The sequence below is a fragment of the Stegostoma tigrinum genome, chromosome 31 (assembly GCF_030684315.1).
Source record: "Stegostoma tigrinum isolate sSteTig4 chromosome 31, sSteTig4.hap1, whole genome shotgun sequence".
In the NCBI taxonomy this organism is placed as follows: domain Eukaryota; kingdom Metazoa; phylum Chordata; class Chondrichthyes; order Orectolobiformes; family Stegostomatidae; genus Stegostoma; species Stegostoma tigrinum.
In genome coordinates, this window is record NC_081384.1 from 2,998,427 (window position 1) to 3,018,885 (window position 20,459).

The 20,459-nt window shown below is 44.7% G+C and overlaps 1 protein-coding gene across 1 annotated transcript; it reads right to left on the bottom strand.

The window, feature by feature from the left end:
* Positions 1–13,492: 13,492 nt before the first annotated feature.
* On the bottom strand, positions 13,493–17,714 carry LOC125466108 (proline-rich protein 15-like protein). The gene has a single exon (XM_048560256.2). It carries the CDS (start codon positions 17,518–17,520, stop codon positions 17,191–17,193), a length of 330 nt encoding a protein of 109 aa, XP_048416213.1. The 5' UTR covers positions 17,521–17,714; the 3' UTR covers positions 13,493–17,190.
* Positions 17,715–20,459: the final 2,745 nt, after the last annotated feature.

The window sequence follows — 20,459 nt, forward strand, 5'->3', positions numbered from 1 at the left end:
ACTGTATGATGACCCAGTAAAACTGAAACATTGAAATAGCATCAGGAGTGGGCCATTTGACCTCTTGAGCCTACTCTGTCATTCAGTGGTCATGGCTGACTTAATTAAAGCCTCAACCCCAGACTCTTGAGTCACTCCCAATATTCTTTAAATTCCTTCTCAGTTAAGTTTGTCCTCATGCCTCTGTAATTATCTTTGTTCAACTCTATAATACTAGTGTGGGACTCCAGTTTCTCACTGTCCAATTAATGCTCTGAAACTTGAAAAGATGCAGAAAAGATTTACAAGGATGTTGGCCAGGGCTGGAGGGTTTGAGCTACAGGGAGGGGCTGAATAGCCTGGGGTTATTTGTGCTGCAGCAGCAGAGGCTGAGGGGTGACCTTACAGAAGTTTCTAAAATCATGAGGGGCATGGCTACGGTAAATAGCCCAGGTTTTTTCCCCAGGGTAGGGGAGTCCAAAACTAGAGAGCATAAGTTTAAGGAGAAAGGTTTTAGGAGAAGTGTTTAAAAGGGAACAAAGGGGCAACTTTTTTTCATGCAGAGGATGGTGCATGTATGGAGCGAGCTGCCAGAGGAAGTGGTGGAGGTGGTACAATTACAATATTTAAAAGGAAGGGTTTAGAAGGTATATGGGCCAAATGCGGGCAAATGGGACCAGATTAATTTAGGATATCTCCTACAGGATTCTTTACTAGGAGAGTATGACATATTATACAATACTAAATCCAGAATAGCCTGTTCTTTGATTAGTTCCACAGCATACTATTCCAAGAAATCATCTCTAATACATTCAAGGCTGCCTCTGCTAACTTGAGTAATCCAGTCACTCTATGTTCTTCAGACTGGGGTGGGAATTGATCCGACATGACTCAGATGCACAAGCACTAACCACTGAGCAACACTGAAGGACACATCTGCATTTTTTCTGGAGCATTTAATGAGTGGGAGACATGTTGCCACAACATCATTATACTCCAGCCCAATGATTCTCTCTAATGTAGTTGGGTGATGGAAGGTTTCACAGAAACCAAAACAGAACATCAGGAAGAAACTGGGATGCGGTTTCTTTGTGATGAAGGAATGAAAGGGACCTGTGTTTGGTTTGCTTGCTGCATGTCAAGTCTGTCTTCAATTTCTGGTTTGGTTCACAGGCTGATTCTCAGAGGTGTTCTGTTAACTAAACCCGGGCACTAGTATGGGAAATAGTCAGCTCTCTCAATTGGCTCAATAAGCGAACACCACCTGACTGTAAATGCAAAATTCTCACCATTTCCCTGTCAAATAACATTAGTGAGGCTTTAATGTGGGGATTTAATGGCAGCGACCTCTGTTTGTAAATGAACAAAGTGTGGAGCTGGATGAACACAGCAGGACAAGTAGCATCTTAGGAGCACAAAAGCTGACATTCCTGGCCTAGACCCTTCATCAGAGAGGGGGATCGGGAGATGGAACTGGAATAAATATGGAGAGAGGAGGAGGCGGACCGAAGATGGATAGAGGAGAAGATAGGTGGAGAGGAGAGTATAGGTGAGGAGGTGGGGAGGGGATAGGTCAGTCCAGGGAGGACGGACAGGTCAAGGAGGTGGGATGAGGTTAGTAGGTAGGAAATGGGGGTGCGGCTTGAGGTGGGAGGAGGGAGAAGTCCACATTGCTACCATTGGGCTGCAGGGTTCCCAAGAGGAATATGAGTTGCTGTTCCTGCAACATTGGGGTGGCACCGTTGTGGCACTGCAGGAGGCACAGAAGGGACATGTTGTCTGAGGAATGGGAGGGGGAGTTAAAATGGTTTGCGACTGGGAGGTGCAATTGTTTATTGCGAACCGAGCGGAGGTGTTCTGCAAAGCGGTCCCCAAGCCTCCGCTTGGTTTCCCCAATGTAGAGGAAGCCACACCGGGTACAGTGGATACAGTATACCACATTGGCAGATGAACATCTGCTTGATATGGAAAGTCATCTTGGGGCCTGGGATGGGAGTGAGGGAGGAGATGTGGGGGCAAGTGTAGCACTTCCTGCGGTTGCAGGGGAAGGTGCTGGGTGTGGTGGGGTTGGAGGGGAGTGTGGAGCGGACAAGGGAGTCACAGAAAGAGTGGTCTCTCCGGAAGGCAGACAAGGGTGGGGATGGAAAAATGGGGATGGAAAAAACACCTCCGCTCAGTTCGCAATAAACAACCGCACCTCCCAGTCACGAACCATTTTAACTCCCCCTCCCATTCCTTAGACGACATGTCCATCCTGGGCCTGCTGCAGTGCCATAATGCTGCCACCCGAAGGTTGCAGGAACAGAAACTCATATTCCGCTTGGGAACCCTGCAGCCCAAAAGTATCAATGTGGACTTCACAAGCTTCAAAATCTCCCCTTCCCCCATCGCATCCCAAAACCAGCCCAGCTCGTCCCTGCCTCCCTAACCTGTTCTTCCTCTCACCTATCCCCTCCTCCCACCTCAAGCCACACCTCCATTTCCCACCTACCAACCTCATCCCACCTCCTTGTGTTCATCCAGCTCCACACTTTGTTATCTTGGATTCTTCAGCATCTGCAGTTCCCATTATCTCTGTTTATACGTGAGTCTGTATAGAATTTGACGTAATTCTCTCACAGAGAAAACGGCACACATTAAAGGCAAAGGCTTGAGGATGGCGTGCAGAATCTTAAAACATATTTAAGGCACAACTAGCTGGGTTGTTAATAACAAAAGGATTAAAGATTATTGGGTGATCTCATTCAATGGTGGAGCCGGGTTCGAAGGGGCTGAATGGCCTACACCTGTGTGTGTGTGCCCTCCAGTGTCAGGCATTTTGCTGGCTGCTGGCAGTAGGCTCATGCCAACTTCACAGGGAAAGTGCTGTTATTGAGGAGACTACAGATGTCAGTAATGATCTGCAAAGCAAGGTACTGGTGCACAGACATTCTGGGAAAGCTGACCCTCCTCTTGCCTGGGCCTCAGGCTCTACGCCCCATGCCCTGGGAAGGATGTGTAGTTTGAGGGGAATGGTTGCTGGTGAGAGTTGGGGTTGGGGATTCTGCTCCTCCCCTGTCAGTAAAAGTAAGTGTTGAATCTGCCTAAATTGCAGGGAGGTGCAGCTGAGCACGGCTGCATGAAGTGCCTGCTACTCGATCTTCATATAAATATTCACAATCAGGAAGGGATTGAACAGAACAGATGGGAATGTGTGGTTCCCACGATCTCTGATCTGCATTTCCACACAGGACTTGCCCATCTAGGGGTGCAGGCACATCATTCTTTGAAGTTGTGCCACATGCAGACAGGGTGGTTAATAAGACGTTTAACACACTTGCCTTCATTGCTCAGTCCCTTGGCAATAATGGAGAGGTACTGACAGAGTTAATGGTAATTGTCTTTTCCCTAGGATGGGGGATTTCTAGACTAGGGGACACATTTTTAAGGTGAGAGCAGAGAAATTTTAAAAAGACACGAGGGACAAATCTTTTACACAGTTGAGTGATTCATGTGTGGAGTGAACTCCCTGAGGAAGTGGTGGATGTGGGTACAATTACAACATTTAAAAGATGTTTGGATAAGCACATGAATAGGAAAGGCTTGGAGGGATGTGGGCCATGATCAAGCAGGTAAGACTAGTTTAGTTTAGGATTATGTTCAACATGGACTGTTTGGATTGAAAGGCCAGTTTTCCCTGCTTGATGATTTTATGACAAGCGGTGAGATAGAACACTGCTCTGTTGTGACAGGAACCAGCTATCGTAGCTTTCTCTTGAATACATTCATGTGAAGCCAATGTATCTCACAAAGCCAATATTTATTGCCTGTCGCTGGTTACCCTTGAGAAGGTGTTTGTAAGCTGCCTCTTTGAACAACTGCAGTCCACATACTGTGAGTAGATCCACAATACCCTTAGGAAGGGAATTTCAGGATTTTGACTCATTGATACTGTGGGAACAGTGACACATTTCCAAGTCAGGATAGTGAATGGCTTGAGGGTAACTTGCAGGGCATGGTGTTTCCATGCATCTGTTGTCCTTGACCTTCTCGATGGAAGTGGTCATAGGTTTAAAAGGTATTGATAAACAAGCCTTTGAGAGTTAGTGCAATGTATCTTGTAAATGATACACAGCTGCCATTGTACATCAGTGAGGAAAGGAATTAATTGTGAAGGTGCTTGATGGTAGTGAACTTCTTGAGTGTTGTAAAAATTAAATTCATCCAGGAAAGTAAAAAGTATTCCATCACACTTGTGTTTGCCTTACAGATGGTCAAAAGGCTTTGGAAGATAGGATGAGTTACACACTGCAGGATTCCCAGGCAGAGTGTTTATATAGAGCCATCGAGTTCAGTTTCTGGTCAATCGTAACTCTCAGAGTTATTACTGGTTGGGGGTTCAGTGATGTGTTACCATTGAACATGGATGGGCAACAGTTAGACTATCACTTGTTCGAAATGGTTATCACCAGCACCTAAGTGACATGAATGTTAAGTGTTGTGGCTTATCAACCTAAACCTGAGCATTGTCCAGGTCTAAAGGCAAAATGCTGTAGAGGTTGGAAATCTGAAACAAAAACAGAGAATGCTGGGAGCTGAAGACATTATGACAGACTCGAAACATTAATTCTGTTTCTCTCTGCCACAAATATTTCCAGACGTGCTGACTTTCTCCAGCATTTTGTATTTGATGTCTAGGTCTTGTCGCACATGGACACAGACCTCTTCAGTGTCAGATGAGTTGTATTGTTCATCCCCACTTCTGACCGTACAAATCTGGACCAGGCAGGCTTTACCCAACACCCTCTGGCATTATCTTGGATTCTCCAGCATCTGCAGTTCCCATTATCACCCTCTGGCATTAGCTGGTCCGGAATGAGAGTCTTTGGAGTTGAAATGTTAACTCTTTCTCACTCAACAAAAGCTGCCAAACTTGCTAAGTTTCTCCAGCATCTTCTGTTTTTGTTTTCAGATTTCCAGCATCTGCAGTATTTTACTCTTTTTTTGAACTTCTGCTGCAGCTGAGCTATAGAGGTCTAGCTCACTGAGAAATTCTTAATTCTGTTACGCAGAGTGAGAATCCCCATTAGTCTGTACTTTATCAGCTTGTTGACCCCTGATCAGTTGTGAAGTGAACTTCAGAATTTCACTGCAATAATATCAGAATCCAAGCTGAGGAAATATTATCAATTAACAGCAACTATTGCACATAAAATTCATGTTAATCCTAGATCACAGAAACTGCCTTTGCATACAGCTTAGCACGTTTCCAGGTGTTTTAACAAATTGTAAATGAAGGGTAATTTGGTGACTTTCTCTGGAAACTGCAGATTGGAATGAGATGGCCCTGGTCAGTGTGTAGCGACCACATTGTCAAACAGAATCTAATTGAAGGACTCAGATGGTTGAACTACTGCTGTTCGTGTGGTGTAGATACACCCAAAATGCTGACGAGGAGGTCATTCCCGGATTTTGACACAGCAATTATGCACATATAGTTCACAAATGTGATATAATGTGACTGAGAGTGACCCTGTGATTACAAAAGGAACACCACCACAAGTTCAAGTAAAAGCTTAAGCCATTGCATCAGTGAAAAGCCTAAATTAACAAATAGAACAATTAACAACAGATAGGAGGCTCGTAAGCATCAGAACAAATTTTTTCCAGCATGTTGAGTTGAAATGTTTCAGGAACACAGTGGTATAGGCCAGTGGGTTAAAGCCAGTGTTTGTATTCTCGGGATCTCAGAAATTATTCCCATTGACAGTTGGTAGTATGAAGCTTTAGCCTGTACCATGATATGAAGAAATTGTATCAATTCACACTCTTTAGGTAACCATCTACAGTTACTGTCAGGAACATTAAGTAGCTCATGTTACAAGGTTTAAATTTTTAAGGCATAATGATATGGGTGAAACATTAAACTTGCAATTGGCTCAGAGTCATAGAGTCATACAACACAGAAACAGGCCCTTTAGCCCAACTCTTCCATGCCGATCATGTTTCTTTAACTCAAATAGTCCCATTTGCCTGCATTTGGCCCATATCACTCTAAAACTTCCTATCCATGCACCTGTCCAAATGTCTTTGAAATGTTGTGATCGTACCAGCCTCTACCACTTCCTCTGGCAGCTCATTCCATACATGTACCACCCTGTGACAAAAAGTTGCTCCACAGGTCCCTTTTAAATCTTTGCCCTCTAACCCTAAACCTATGCTCTCTAGTTTTGGATTCACCTATCCTGGGAAAAAGACCTTGGCTATTTACCTTTATCTATGTCCATGATTTTACAAACCTCCATAAAAGGCCATCCCTCAGCCTCCTGCACATATGTCGCAGCTTCCGGAAACATCCTTATAAAGGGTGGGACTTTGCCATTTAATAACATCCTTCCTATAGCGAGAAGACAGGAATTTTACATGGTATTCCAAATCTGGTCTCACCAACGTCTTGTGTGGCTGTAACATGATGTCCAAACTCCTGTACTCAAGTGTCCTGACTGGTGAAGGCAAGCGTGCCAAATGCCTACTTCATCACAGTCTACCTGTGATGCCACTTTCAAAGAACTATGTACCCATACCCCCTCGGTCTCTGTTTGACATCACTCCCAGGGGCCTATTATAAACTGTACAAGTCTCGCCCTGGGTTGTCCTATCAAAAATGCAACACCTCACATTTATCTGCATTAAAATCCATCTGCCATTCATCGGCTTACTGGCCCAGCTAATCAAGATCTCATTCTACACCCAGATAACCTTCACTGTCTACTGTAATACTAATTTTGGTGTCATCTGCAAACTTACTAATGACACTTCCTTTATTCAAGTAGGCTCATGCAGAAGGTAAAGAGGCACAGGAATACGGGAAAATGTGGCCAATTGGATTCAGAATTGGCTGACCCTTAGAAGATAAAGGGTGGTAGCGGACGGAAAATATTCCACATGGTGCTCAGTTACGAGTGGTGTACCACAAGGATCTGTTGTGGGTCCTCTTCTATTTGTGATTTTTGTATATGATTTGGATGAAGGAGTGGATGGGTGGTTTAGTAAATTCGCAGATGATACAAAGGTGGGTCAAGTTGTGGATAGTGTGGAGGGCTGTTCTAGGTTACAAGGGGACATTGATAGGATGCACAGCTGGGCTGAGAAGTGGCAGATGGAGTTTAACCTTGGAAAATGTGAGGTGATTCATTTTGGAAGGACAAATTTGAAAGCAGAATGCAGGAATAATGGATAGATTCTTGGCAGTGTGGAGGAGTAGAGGGATCTTCGGGTTCATGTCCACAGCTCCCTGAAAGCTTCTATCCAGGTGGGTAGAGTTGTTAAGAAGGAGTATGGTGTGTTAGCTTTCATTAATAGAGGGATTGAGTTCAAGAGCCGTGAAGTTACACTCCAGCTATACAAAAGCCTGGTTCGGCCACATCTGGAATATTGCGTCCAGTTCTGGTCACCTCATTACAGGAAAGGTGTGGAAGCGTTGGAAAAGGTGCAGAGGAGATTTACCAGGATGTTGTCTGGAATGGAGGGAAGGTCTTACGAGGAAAGGTTGAGAGAGCTAGGGCTTTTCTCTTTAGAACAACGAAGGATGAGAGGTGACTTGATAGAGGTGTACAAAATGTTCAGAGGTATATACACAGTGGACAGCCAGAGACTTTTTCCTAGGGTGGAGGTAGCTATTACGAGGGACATAGTTTTAAAGTGAGTGGAGGTAGCTATCGGGAGATGTCAGAGGTAGGTTCTTTACTCAGAGAGTGGTCAGGGCGTGGAGTGCATTGCCGGAGAGGGTAGTGGAGTTGGCCTCATTAGGGGCATTTAAGCGGCAATTAGATAGGCATATGGATGATAGTATAAGGTAGGGGTGAAGGTTAGATAGGCCTTAGGAATAGAGTAAAAGTTCGGCACACCATCGTGGGCAGAAGGGCCTATACTGTTCTATGTTCTACGTTCATCCATATCATTTATATAAATAATGAACAACAGTTGACCCAGCGCTGATCCTTGTTGCTCTTATGAAATAAAAATGGTTAACAGGTCATGGAAACCTGTTGAACACAAGTCCAAGTGTTACAATAACCAAGACTTGGTCCCCAGTTACTGAATTAGGACTTTACACATTGGGAGGAGAAAACAAAAAGCAAAATTAAACCACAATTCCTTCACACACTGGCAAGGAAGTAACATCATATTTTACTTTATCTTGCCATCAGTTGCAAAACAAAAAGGATGGTTAAACGATTACTGAGACCAAACTTTTAACCCCAAATGCCAGCTGATAGAGGAGAAACCAAAGATTCTTCCTTTAAACTGAACACGTTTTTCAGGTCATTGGACTGTGACACTGAAATAAACACTATCGCAGTAATAAAGCAGTAAATAAATTTCTGTAACATTGCTCAGAAAGAAGTTTGGAAAGTATATTCTCTTTCTGGGATTCATGGTCCTTATGCCTTGCTTTAATTACTTCAGCCTTGCAATCTTGCTCAATGATTACCACTATCCATTTGATTAAATGATTTCAGAGAATGGTCAGAAACAATCCAGCATGTCAGTATTAGTTTTTAAAAAACCTCAATTCAGCAAATTAATGGGCTGAAATACCTCCACAATAAAATGTTAGTTTTCTTTTATATAGCTTAAGTTATGAGTTACCTTGGAAGATTTTCATATGAGAGACTAAAATGACAAATAACACATAGCCTCATAACACTGTATTGGTCAAAGGGATCGGTTTTAAGAGGAGCATTTTCAATGGGAAGAAAGTAGTGGAGAGATTTAAGGAGAGAATATCAGGGGTTGGAGCCCAAGTAAAATTAACAGTGACAAATATCTTGTAAATCTGTATATACACTTTCAAATGAAAGTGATTGGACTGTTAATGGGCAAGGTAAGAAACAGAAACTGTTATTACTCAGGTATTTTATTTAACATAGAAGACAGGAACAGAAGGTGGCTATTCAGCCCTTTGAGTTTGCTCCACTATTCATCACGATCATGGCTGATCATCCAACTCAATAGCCTAATACAGCTTGCTCCCCATAACTTCTGATCCCCTTTGCCCTAAGCACTAATAATTGCCACCTCTTGAATACATTCAATATTTTGACATCAAATACTTCCTGTTCATTTTCACCTGCAGAGGTCCTACTTTCAACCATTTCTAACTTTCCTGAAAAATATTCATGTAGTATTGTTAATGTCTCCAATCCACAACCTCCTCTCTTGTGGATAGTTATTAATTTTTTAAAAAGTGTTGTCTCTCATTATTCTGCTCCTGTTCCAGAGATGCACCATATGGAGAATAATTGTTCCTAAACAGAAACTTTGCTTAAGGCAAGGTTGTACATCATTGCAATGTTGTACTTCTATCTCTCAAACCTTTTTGCTTAGTTTCTCAGATAAACTGAAACTGAACTGGGTCAGTCATGTAAATGCTGTGGCTATAAGGGCAGGTCAGAAGTTAGGAATCCTGCAGTGATTAACTCACCTCATGATTTCCCAAAACCTGTCCACTATCCACAGGCACAAGTCACAAGTTTGATACAATATTCTCCACTAGCCAGAATGGGTGCATCTCCAACAATACTCAAGAAGCTCCACATCATTCAAAAGTCACTTGATTGGAACCCATTCCCCTGTCCATTACTGACACACATTGACAGCAATGTGCATCAGCAAAAGGGGCATTGCAATAATTCGTAAGATTCTTCCAACACTACCTTTCAAGCTTGCAAATCTACCACCTGAAAGGACCAGAGTAGCAGTTATCTGGAAACACACCACCTGCAAATTCCCCTCCAAACCATACTTCCATTTCTCCACAGATACTGGGTTAAAATCGTGGACCTCTCTGCCAAAGAACATAGAACATAGAGCATAGAACAATACAGCACAGAACAGGCCCTTCAGCCCACAATGTTGTGCCGACCATTCATCCTCATGTATGCACCCTCAAATTTCTGTGACCATATGCATGTCCAGCAGTCTCTTAAATGACCCCAATGACCTTGCTTCCACAACTGCTGCTGGCAACGCATTCCATTCTCTCACGACTCTCTGTGTAAAGAACCTGCCTCTGACATCCCCTCTATACTTTCCTCCAACCAGCTTAAAACTATGACCCCCTGTGTTAGCCATTTCTGCCCTGGGAAATAGTCTCTGGCTATCAACTCTATCTATGCCTCTCATTATCTTGTATACCTCAATTAGGTCCCCTCTCCTCGTCCTTTTCTCCAATGAAAAGAGTCCGAGCTCAGTCAACCTCTCTTCATAAGATAAGCCCTCCAGTCCAGGCAGCATCCTGGTAAACCTCCTCTGAACCCTCTCCAAAGCATCTACATCTTTCCTATAATGGGGCGACCAGAACTGGACGCAGTATTCCAAGTGCGGTCTAACCAAAGTTTTATAGAGCTACAACAAGATCTCACGACTCTTAAACTCAATCCCCCTGTTAATGAAATCCAAAACACCATATGCTTTCTTAACAACCCTGTCCACTTGGGTGGCCATTTTAAGGGATCTATGTATCTGCAGACCAAGATCCCTCTGTTCCTCCACACTGCCAAGAATCCTATCCTTAATCCTGTACTCAGCTTTCAAATTTGACCTTCCAAAATGCATCACCTCGCATTTACCCAGGTTGAACTCCATCTGCCACCTCTCAGCCCATCTCTGCATCTTGTCAATGTCCCGCTGCAGCCTACAACAGCCCTCTATACTGTCAACGACACCTCCAACCTTCGTGTCGTTTGCAAACTTGCTGACCCATCCTTCAATCCCCTCATCCAAGTCATTAATAAAAATTACAAACAGTAGAGGCCCAAGGACAGAGCCCTGTGGAACACCACTCACCACTGACTTCCAGGCAGAATATTTTCCTTCTACTACCACTCGCTGTCTTCTGTTGGCCAGCCAATTCTGTATCCAAGCAGCTAAGTTCCCCTGTATCCCATTCCTCCTGACCTTCTGAATGAGCCTACCATGGGGAACCTTATCAAATGCCTTGCTGAAGTCCATACACACCACATCCACAGCTTGACCCTCATCAACTTTTCTAGTCACATCCTCAAAGAACTCGATAAGGTTTGTGAGGCATAACCTGCCCCTCACAAAGCCGTGTTGATCTTACACTGAGCTTATGCCAATACAGTGTGGAACTGGAGTAGCACAGCAGGTCAGACTGCGCTGGAGGAGCAGGAAAGTTGACATTTCGGGTCAGGGCCTTTCATCCCAGTTATACTGAAGGGTCCCGACCTAAAATGTCAACTTTCCTTCTCCTCTGATGTTGCATGATCTGCTGTGTTCCTCCAGCTCCACACTGTATTGACTCTGTCTCCAGCATCTGCAGTTCTTGCTATCTCTAAACAGAGTGTAATTATGATTCATGGAGGCAGCTCAGCACCACCCTCTGAAGGGTGATTAGGAACAGGCAGTAAATTCTTGGCCACCCAGTGAAGCCCACATTGTGGGAGTAAATTTAAAATAAAAGCTCCTGGAATCAAATTTTTCCTCAACCTGGCACAACAAAACCATCAGAAAGTAAGGGTAACAAATACCTTTGTGGAAAGGGTAAGTCAGGCTGTGGAGAAATATTTAAGCAATTTAGGGCTTTGAAGAGATAAGTCATACAGTATGAGACGGACAATTGGGCAGGGTATTAGGCAGGGGGAGTGTAGGTACCAGGCAGGACTTCAATATATAGAAGCATGCAGTAAAGTTTGAGTTGTGAGCGATCTTTGATTAGTACACCTCCTACGCATGAATAATAGTTTAAAGAAAGAAACCAGAATCTGTTCTAGTCTGAAAGGAGGATTAAAAGGGTTAAGATGACCCTTTTAACAATATGTGAAAGCAACAAGTTAGGCATAAAGTTCAACTTAAAGGGAATAATAACAGACCTGGCTAGAAACTGAGCATAGTTAGGATGAACAATGACAAGCAATAGGATCTTCAGAAGGGAGAGGGAAATTGGTTTGGGAAGTTACAGTATTGATGAAGGACCCAGCAATGGTAAAGCAGCTTAATTAGACATTGGGAACAACACAGACAGATTGAGAGGCTGTTACTTAGCAACAATAAAATTTACAAACAAACCAGCTATCAAGTCCGTATAGGCCCAAATAGCCTCACTTACAAACTGACAATGATCAGAATGAGGAGCACTGGGGGTACATGGTAATTGTTCCTTGAAAGTAGAACCGCAGGTAGACAGGATAGTGAAGGTTGTGTTTTGTGTGCTCGCCTTTATTGGTCAGAACATATAGCTGCACAGGACGTTGGTTCGGCTACTTTTGGAATACTGTGTTCAGTTCTGGTCTCCCTGCTATATGAAGCATATTGAGAAATTTGAAAGGATTAACAAAAGAATTTCAAGCAAGTTGCCAGGGAGAGGATGAATAGGCAGGGGCTATTTTTCCTGGAGTGTCAGAGGCTGAGGGGTGACACCATAGAGGTTATAAAATCATGAGAGGCATGCATAGGGTGAATAGCAAGGTCTTTTCCTCAGGACAGCAGAGTCCAAAACTAGAGGGGCATAGGTTTAAACATGTCGGAGAAAGATTTAAAAGAGACCTGAGGGGCAACATTTTCCATGCAGAGGGTGGTGTGTGAATGGAATGAGCTGTCAGGGGAAGTGGTGGAAGCTGGTACAGTTACAACATTTAAAAGGCATCTGGAGTGGTATATGAATAGGAAAGGTTTAGTGGCAAACGGGCCAAATGCTGGCAAATGGGGTTCGATTAATTTAGGATATCTGGTCAGCATGGGTGAGTTACACTGAAGGGTCTGTTCCATGCTGTACAGCTCTTTGACCCTATGACTATGCCTAGCTATTGTGATGCCTGAGAGGACATCACCGAACTTCAAAGCCTTGTTCTACATTGCAATGTTTTGTTACACAAACCACAGTGTTTAAAAAACGGTTAATGTTGATATGATATAAAATGATTCCATTACCTCATTTGTCTGTTGTAGAGTTATTGTATTTTGCTGGGAATATGGGTTAGAATCTCAAAACTACAGTATTTAACCCTTATCTTCCGACATCCCCTGCAAAGTTAGTCCTCCCCCACTGTCTTACTCACCATTATGTTTGAGTAATTCAGATAAGCTGTGTTTCCAAGGGTACAATCTGCAACCAAGGAATTTCATACACACACCTCAGCAGTCAATAACCCTGTGGTTTGACAGCTGCTCTACTCTGCACATCTCCTCTGTTTCTATGACGCCCAAATTACAAAAATGCTGCTTGTCTTTGGCTGACCTTTGCTCCAAGAAAGGACAACACTGAAGGTCAGCAGTACCATTTGTCTTGGTGTAAAATTCCAATATTGAGCCTCTACTCAAGACCAGATATTGGCCTGAGTCACAAACTGACACTCCCATCTAGGAATTTTCATTTTAATTTATAAAGTGAATGTGTTTGACTGCAATTTTGCATATCGGACCTTGACTAAGTTGCTTGGGGGTTTTGTGCTGATCTGCTAACCCAGTGTTGCCCAACAGAACTCATTGACTAGACACAGATGTGGCTATTGTAACATTTTTATGAACAATACAACATTTGAAGTAGAAAACACCACTTTTTAAATGTAATTTTTCAAACCAACTTCTCAGAGTTGTTATCACATACCCCTGGAGCAGGTGGGACTCAAATCCAGGTCTCCTAGCTCAGCAACAGGGACACTACCATTGTACCACAAAAGCCTTCCATAGGAAACACCTTGCAGGCAATAAATGTGAGGCTGGGTCATTAAGTATATTTGGCGCTGGGACAGACTTTTAAACAGTAAACAAAAAATCGTTCCAGGAAACAGGCAAGAAAGTGGAGGTGAGGCTTATCAAATCAGCCATGATCTCATTGAATGGAGGAGTGGACTCAAAGGGCTGAAGCTCCAGCTTACGGATATTGACTTAACCAAACTCAGAAGCTTGTGGATCAACGTTTTGCTCAAGATGCTCAAACACATTCAGTAGGTTGATATTTCATTGCAGAAATGAGTTCTGCCCTTCTCAAGAGGAACTGGAAGATAGTGATGTAGTGGCATTGTCACTGGACTAGCATGAATGGAGAGGGCCTGGCTAACGCTTTGGGAACATAGGTTCAAAGACCACCACAGCAACTGGTGGAACTTATATCCAATTAATAAATCTCAAATTGAAATCTAGTCTCAAAATGGTGATCCAGAAACTATTGGTGCTTATTGTCAAAACCCATCTGGCTCACTACTATCCTTCAGGGAAGGAAATCTGCCATCCTCCCCTGGTCTGGCCTACATGTAACTCCAGACCCACAGCAATGTGGTTGACTCTTAATTGCCCTCTTCAGAGGTTGGGAAGTCACTCAATTGAAGGACAATTAGGGACAGTCAATGAATGCCAGCTTCGCCAGCAATATCCACACCCACCAAATAATGCTTAAAAAGTACTCCTGGTTCTTTTGGATGGTATGTTAAACTGAAATGCCACCTGCCCTTTCAAGTGGATGGGAAAAGAATGCATGACACAACTTCAGAGAGACAGAGACCAGGAGCTCTACTTGGTATCCTGGGCCAATATTTAACCTTCATTCAATATCATTGAAATGGATAATGCAGTAATTTGCGCTTCTGTTTGTGGAAGCTTGCTATGAGCACGTTGGTACAATGTACAAAATCCATAACCAGTGACTGTACTAAATGAAATAAATACAAGGGTGTTAAAAACATTAAAAAAATTTAAATAAATGCACATCTTTGATAGAAAGATCTGCCACCCTTCAGTTACCAAAACGAATACATTGCACAAACTCTGATGTTTTGTACAATGAAAAATACAAGAGACCCAGTATGGTTCACCAATATACCATGGTTGTAAATAATATTGAGGTCACATGGCTGGTGATGTATATTATTCATTTTTCAAATCAGAAGTACGACAACCCACATCTGGAATCTCATTGAGTTCAAATCCCACCATGGCACCTACTGGAATTCAAATTCAATTAAGAAAATCTCCAATTTTTTGAAAAAAGCTAGTCTCTGGGGGTGACCATTAAACCATCATCACTTTAATAATCAATTCAAAATATTAATAAATGAAGAGGAACCTCAAAACATTTTTGCTAGAAAACATTTTGGTCCCACAGTCATACAAGGTGCGATATAGATACAAATTTACCCTATTATCATTGCACCCAAATTACAGGCCTGTCTATTGCCCTTGGCTGGCCTTAGCTCCCAAATAGCTGGAGAGAAAGGCCAACTCTGCGAAAGGCAGTGATACCATTTAACTTATTGTAGGATTCCAATATTGAGCCTCTATTTAAGGCCAGATATTGGCCTCAGTCACAAACTGACACATTCATTTTAATTTACAAAGTGAATGTCCTTCCTCTCAATTTTGCACATAAGCTGGCTGTCCGTTTTTACAAAGTTATGGGACATGTGTCTCAGACACCACAAAGGTGAATATGTTAATACTCATGGGGGGTGATACCTTGACTAAGTTGCTGGATTTTGTGCTGATCTGCTAACTCAGTGTTGCCCAACAGAACTCACTGACTAGACACAGGTGTGACTATCGTGACACCTTCGAACAACACACAATATTTATGGTAGAAAAAACCTACCATGCAAAAGAGATGAATGTGGATATTTATTTAACCATCTGAGTCTGAAGGGTCTGATCTGAAGTCCTGCTCCAGTTTTGTTACTGAGTATCTAAACCGGGTCATGTTTCCTGTGCATTTTATCCTGATGAGCTGTCCGATCCAGACATCATTCAGTGCTCACAGCCAGGAAGGACTTTTTTGATAAAACTTTCTAGATCTCAATAAAATTGGAGAAATTCTGCTGGTCTGTGGAGGAAGAAGCAGAGTTAATGCTGTGTCCAGTAATGACTCTTCTGAGCTGTTTCAAAATCTGTTCTATGAACGGTACCGAAACATAAGCGGTTTTCCCTCTCTCCACAGCTTCTGCCAGAGCTGCTGGGTTTCTCCAGCACTTTGTATTTTTATTGCAGATTTCTAGCACCTTAAGTATTTTGTTGTTTTTAATTTAGCACATTTTTGTTTCTCAACCATTTGAAACTTCTTAGAAGGCATGGTTTCATGGAGCGGGGCGGGGGGCGGTGGCAGTAGGCCATTCGGCTCGTACAGCCTCCTTCACCTCAATCATTCTCTCTCTCACCTGTATACATACAAATCTGAGAATTTCGATTAGATTTCTACCCGCGAAGCCTATGACTGAATAGAACTTGCATTTATACGGCACCTTTAATAAAGTCACATGGCTCAAGGCATTTCACACAATTAAAACTGTTAAAAGCTGACAGAGTCATAGTCGATTCAGGTCATTTAATTATAAATCAGCTTTAAAAACGGGGCTTCGGAACCTCGCCCCAGCCCCCGTTCACAAGCTGCCACTCAGCATTTCCCCCGAAATCCTACAATTACACTGTACACTCAGTAGCTCCCACACAAAAGCTGGGTCCCAGTTTCTCTAACATTCACTGCGGACCAAATGCAGATTCTCCAGCATCGGCAGTCCCTACTATCTCTGTAACAATTACAATCCAATGTGTTATTTTTGCACATGCAAGTCTTCTCCTAGTTCCTTTTCAAAGAGAGTCACTCCTTGTGCGCCCCCCACCCCATCGCCTCAAATCCTCATTATTGTCCCCAAAAAAAAGAAACGGTGAATCTTCTCACGCACACGCAATGTAGTGCAATGTCAGGGTGAAATATTCAGTTACAACCTCCGCACCCCGGTGGGATAGCGTGTCCCTCCCGGAGTCGAGCTCCAGCAACCCCCAGCCGCTTTCTCTCCAGGCCTTCCACACTCCAGCTTTCCGGGAATCTCACGACGAGGGGAGCCCCACACCCTGGCGTTGTTCCAAAACTCAAACCGAGAACCCACAATCTCCTTTCCTGCAGATAAACTGTTCGGAGTTTAAAAAAAACATGATGCTTTTGAAATTGGGGAGGATTCCAAGTCGGTTCATCTTTAAAGTGGGTGGGGGCGGTGGGATTTGGGGAGGGAAACAGTGACCCCTGGAAGTAGGTTGCAGGTATGAACCCTTTAAAATCAGAAGGCACGGCTCGATCCTGAGCACAGTTAGAGGAACCAATTTCTTCCATTTAGTGCAGGAGAAGCCTCTCGTTTCTGGACGGTGCCGGGTCTGTAGCCCTCCCGGGAAAGGCTTGGGGTGGAGGGGGGAGGGAAGGTGGTTGGGGGATCGATCCCGGCGGGAGGTTCACGACTGCGCCCCGCCGCTGTTGCCTGAATCGTTGTAGAAGCCGGGGCTTTCGGACAGACTGGTCCGGACTTTCTTCTTCTCTTTGAACCTGCCCGAGTTGGAGACCCTCACATGCCTGCCTTTGGTGTTCTTGTCCACGATTTTCTCCAGGCGGGCTTCCAGCTCCGAGTTGGCCCGGCTCTCGGTCCCACCGCCACCCTCCTTACTGTCGGGACAGCCCCGCTCCCCGGGAATCTCGTACAGCACCTTCGCGCTGCTCTTCTTCTTGCGGAGGAAGGTGAGTTTCCACCAGCTCGGGGACGCGGGTTCCCCTATCTCCGTCTGCATCTTCCCCTCTCACACACACACACCGCTGTTACCGAAGGCTGCGGGCTCCCAGTTCATGGCCTTCTCCCCCCCCCCCGCTGTCCCCGTCACGGGGTGAACTAATGTGGGTCAAACTGCAGCCTCTGGGGGGTCTGTCGGTGCCAGTGTCAACGGCCCTCTCGCTCAGGCTGTATACCTCCGACAGGTGGAAAGTCTCACACCTGCCCAGGTATAAATCCACCCAAACTCAACCCCGCCCCTTCACTGTTACGTGCCCGACATAGCGGTGGCTCATTGGCCAGTGGCGAGTATTTTACATATTTGGGAGGGCGAGGCTCGAAAACTCTTCTCTTCCCGCTGACCCCAACAGGGAGGGAATGTGGACCAGAGGTGGCCTTGGGGGGGGGTCTGTGGGTTTGGAGATGGGGTGGGGGGAAGGGAGTTGGGGAAGATTTGGGAAGGTGGTGTGGGATGTGGGTAGAAAATGTGTATGGGGGGATGTGGGGTGCACTGTGCGCGGTTATCAATTGGGATGGAGGGTGATGTGGGTTGGGAGAGGGTGTGAGGGGTTGATGTGGGATGTGGGATGTGGGATGTGGGATGTGGGATGTGGGATGTGGGATGTGGGATGTGGGATGGCCTTTTGAATGGAGGGGGCATGGGATGGTGGAGGGTGAAGTTAGTGCCAGATTTTCTGGGGCCAAGAAGTCCTTCCTGTTGCTCTCATCTGATGAGCTGAGGTGATCTGAGCGCCGGCCAGGAAGCTGTTTTAAACAGCCATCCATGGGCATGATGGGCCAAAAGTAGACAAATGCAGCAGCAGGTTTGTACACGTAAAGATCCCACAAACCACGAGGTAAATGTGACTACTTTTCCATCCCCACCCTTATCTGCCTTCTGGAGAGACCACTCTCTCCGTGACTCCCTTGTCCGCTCCACACTCCCCTCCAACCCCACCACACCCAGCATCTTCCCCTGCAACCGCAGGAAATGCTACACTTGCCCCCACACCTCCTCCCTCACCCCCATCCCAGGCCCCAAGATGACCTTCCATATCAAGCAGATGTTCACCTGCACATCTGCCAATGTGGTATATTGTATCCATTGCACCCGGTGTGGCCTCCTCTACATATGGGGCTTGGGGACTGCTTTGCAGAACACCTCCGCTCCATTCGCAATAAACAACTGCACCTCCCAGTTGCGAACAATTTTAACTCCCCCTCCCATTCCTTAGACGACATGTCCATCCTGGACCTCCTGCAGTGCCACAATGATGCTACCCGAAGGTTGCAGGAACAGCACCTCATATTCCGCTTGGGAACCCTGCAGCCCAATGGTATCAATGTGGACTTCACAAGCTTCAAAATCTCCCCTCACCCCCACTGCATCACAAAACCAGCCCAGCCTGTCTCTGCTTCCCTAACCTGTTCTTCCTCTCACCCATCCCTTCCTCCCACCTCAAGCCGCACCTCCATTTCCTACCTACTACCTCATCCCACCTCCTTGACCTGTCCATCTTCCCTGGACTGACCTATCCCCTCCCTACCTCCTCACCTATACTCTCCTCTCTACCTATCTTGTTTTCTCTCCATCTTCGGTCCGCCTCCCCCTCTCTCCCTATTTATTCCAGTTCCCACTCCCCATCCCTCTCTCTGATGAAGGGTCTAGGCCCGAAACGTCAGCTTTTGTGCTCCTGAGATGCTGCTTGGCCTGCTGTATTCATCCAGCTCCACACTTTGTTATCTTGGATTCTCCAGCATCGGCAGTTCCCATTATCACAGGTAAATGTGGCATCTAATCAGCTTTTATGGTTCCTAAGTCTGAGAGAAAGAAGCACTCCTAAGTGGTGTGGCTCAGTTGTTAGCACTACAGCATCACAGCACCGGGGACCCGAGTTTGATTCCAGCTTCCAGCAACTGTCTGTGTGGAGTTTGCACATTCTCCCTGTGTCTGCACAGGTTTTCTCCAGGCGCTCCAGTTTCCTCCCATAGTCCAAAGATGTGCAGGCTAGGTGGATCAGCCAGGCTAAATTTCCTGTAGTGTTCAGGGGTGTGTGGGTTATAGGGGGACGGGTCCGGGTGGGATGCTCCAAGGGGTGGTGTGGACTTGTTGGGCTGAAGGGCCTGTTTCCACACTGCAGGGAATCTAATCTAAGGGGAATGGTCTGAAGTTACTCATAGGATCATGGAGTAGTTGCTTTGGCCCATCAAAACTGCACTAAATCTAGTCCCACATTCCTCCACTAGGCCTAAAGTTTTGAATGCTCATTTAAGTACTTTTCAAAGGGTTTCCCACCTGAACTACTCTCCCAGGCACTGTATTCCAGACCTCTACTGCTGTCTGGTTGAAAATATTTTTCCTCAAATCCACTCTAAACCTTTTGCCTTTCACCTTAAACTTCAGCCTCCTTAATATTGACAAGAACTCCAAGATTCCTCTGAGTTTCCTTGTATTCAGCCATGAACGGATTATTCCCTTCTTCCTAAAATCTTTTTTTGCAATCTTTGTGTCACCTGCAAACTTACTGATCACCCCCTACATTCTCATCTACATTGTTTAGATATATCATAAATCCAACACTGATCCCTGTGGTATGGCAGCAAACATTGGACCCTGTACAGACACCGAGCACAGAAGCTGTCAATTTAAATTTCCTTCATTGATCTGTGGTGTTCCTACATTGTGTTCCATATCTTGTTCAGTCTAATGGGATCAGTCTGAGTCATGAACAAAAAAAACTGGCTTCCTGCTGAGACAATTGAGAAAGCCACTTGATTACATTTGCTTCTCGAGTGTCTGTGCATTTCAAATTGCCTCACGATGAGGGAATGACGTGGATTTTAAAGTGACATCCAGAAGAAGCAAGGGTGATGCAAGAAAAGAACTTTTTCACCCAGCAAGTGGTTAGGGTATGGAATACAATTCCTGGAAATGTAGTGGAGGCAGGCTCAAATGAGGCA

Bases quoted from the DNA above. Each gene is read 5' to 3' on its own strand.
- LOC125466108 (XM_048560256.2), bottom strand. From the start codon at position 17,520: ATGCAGACGGAGATAGGGGAACCCGCGTCCCCGAGCTGGTGGAAACTC.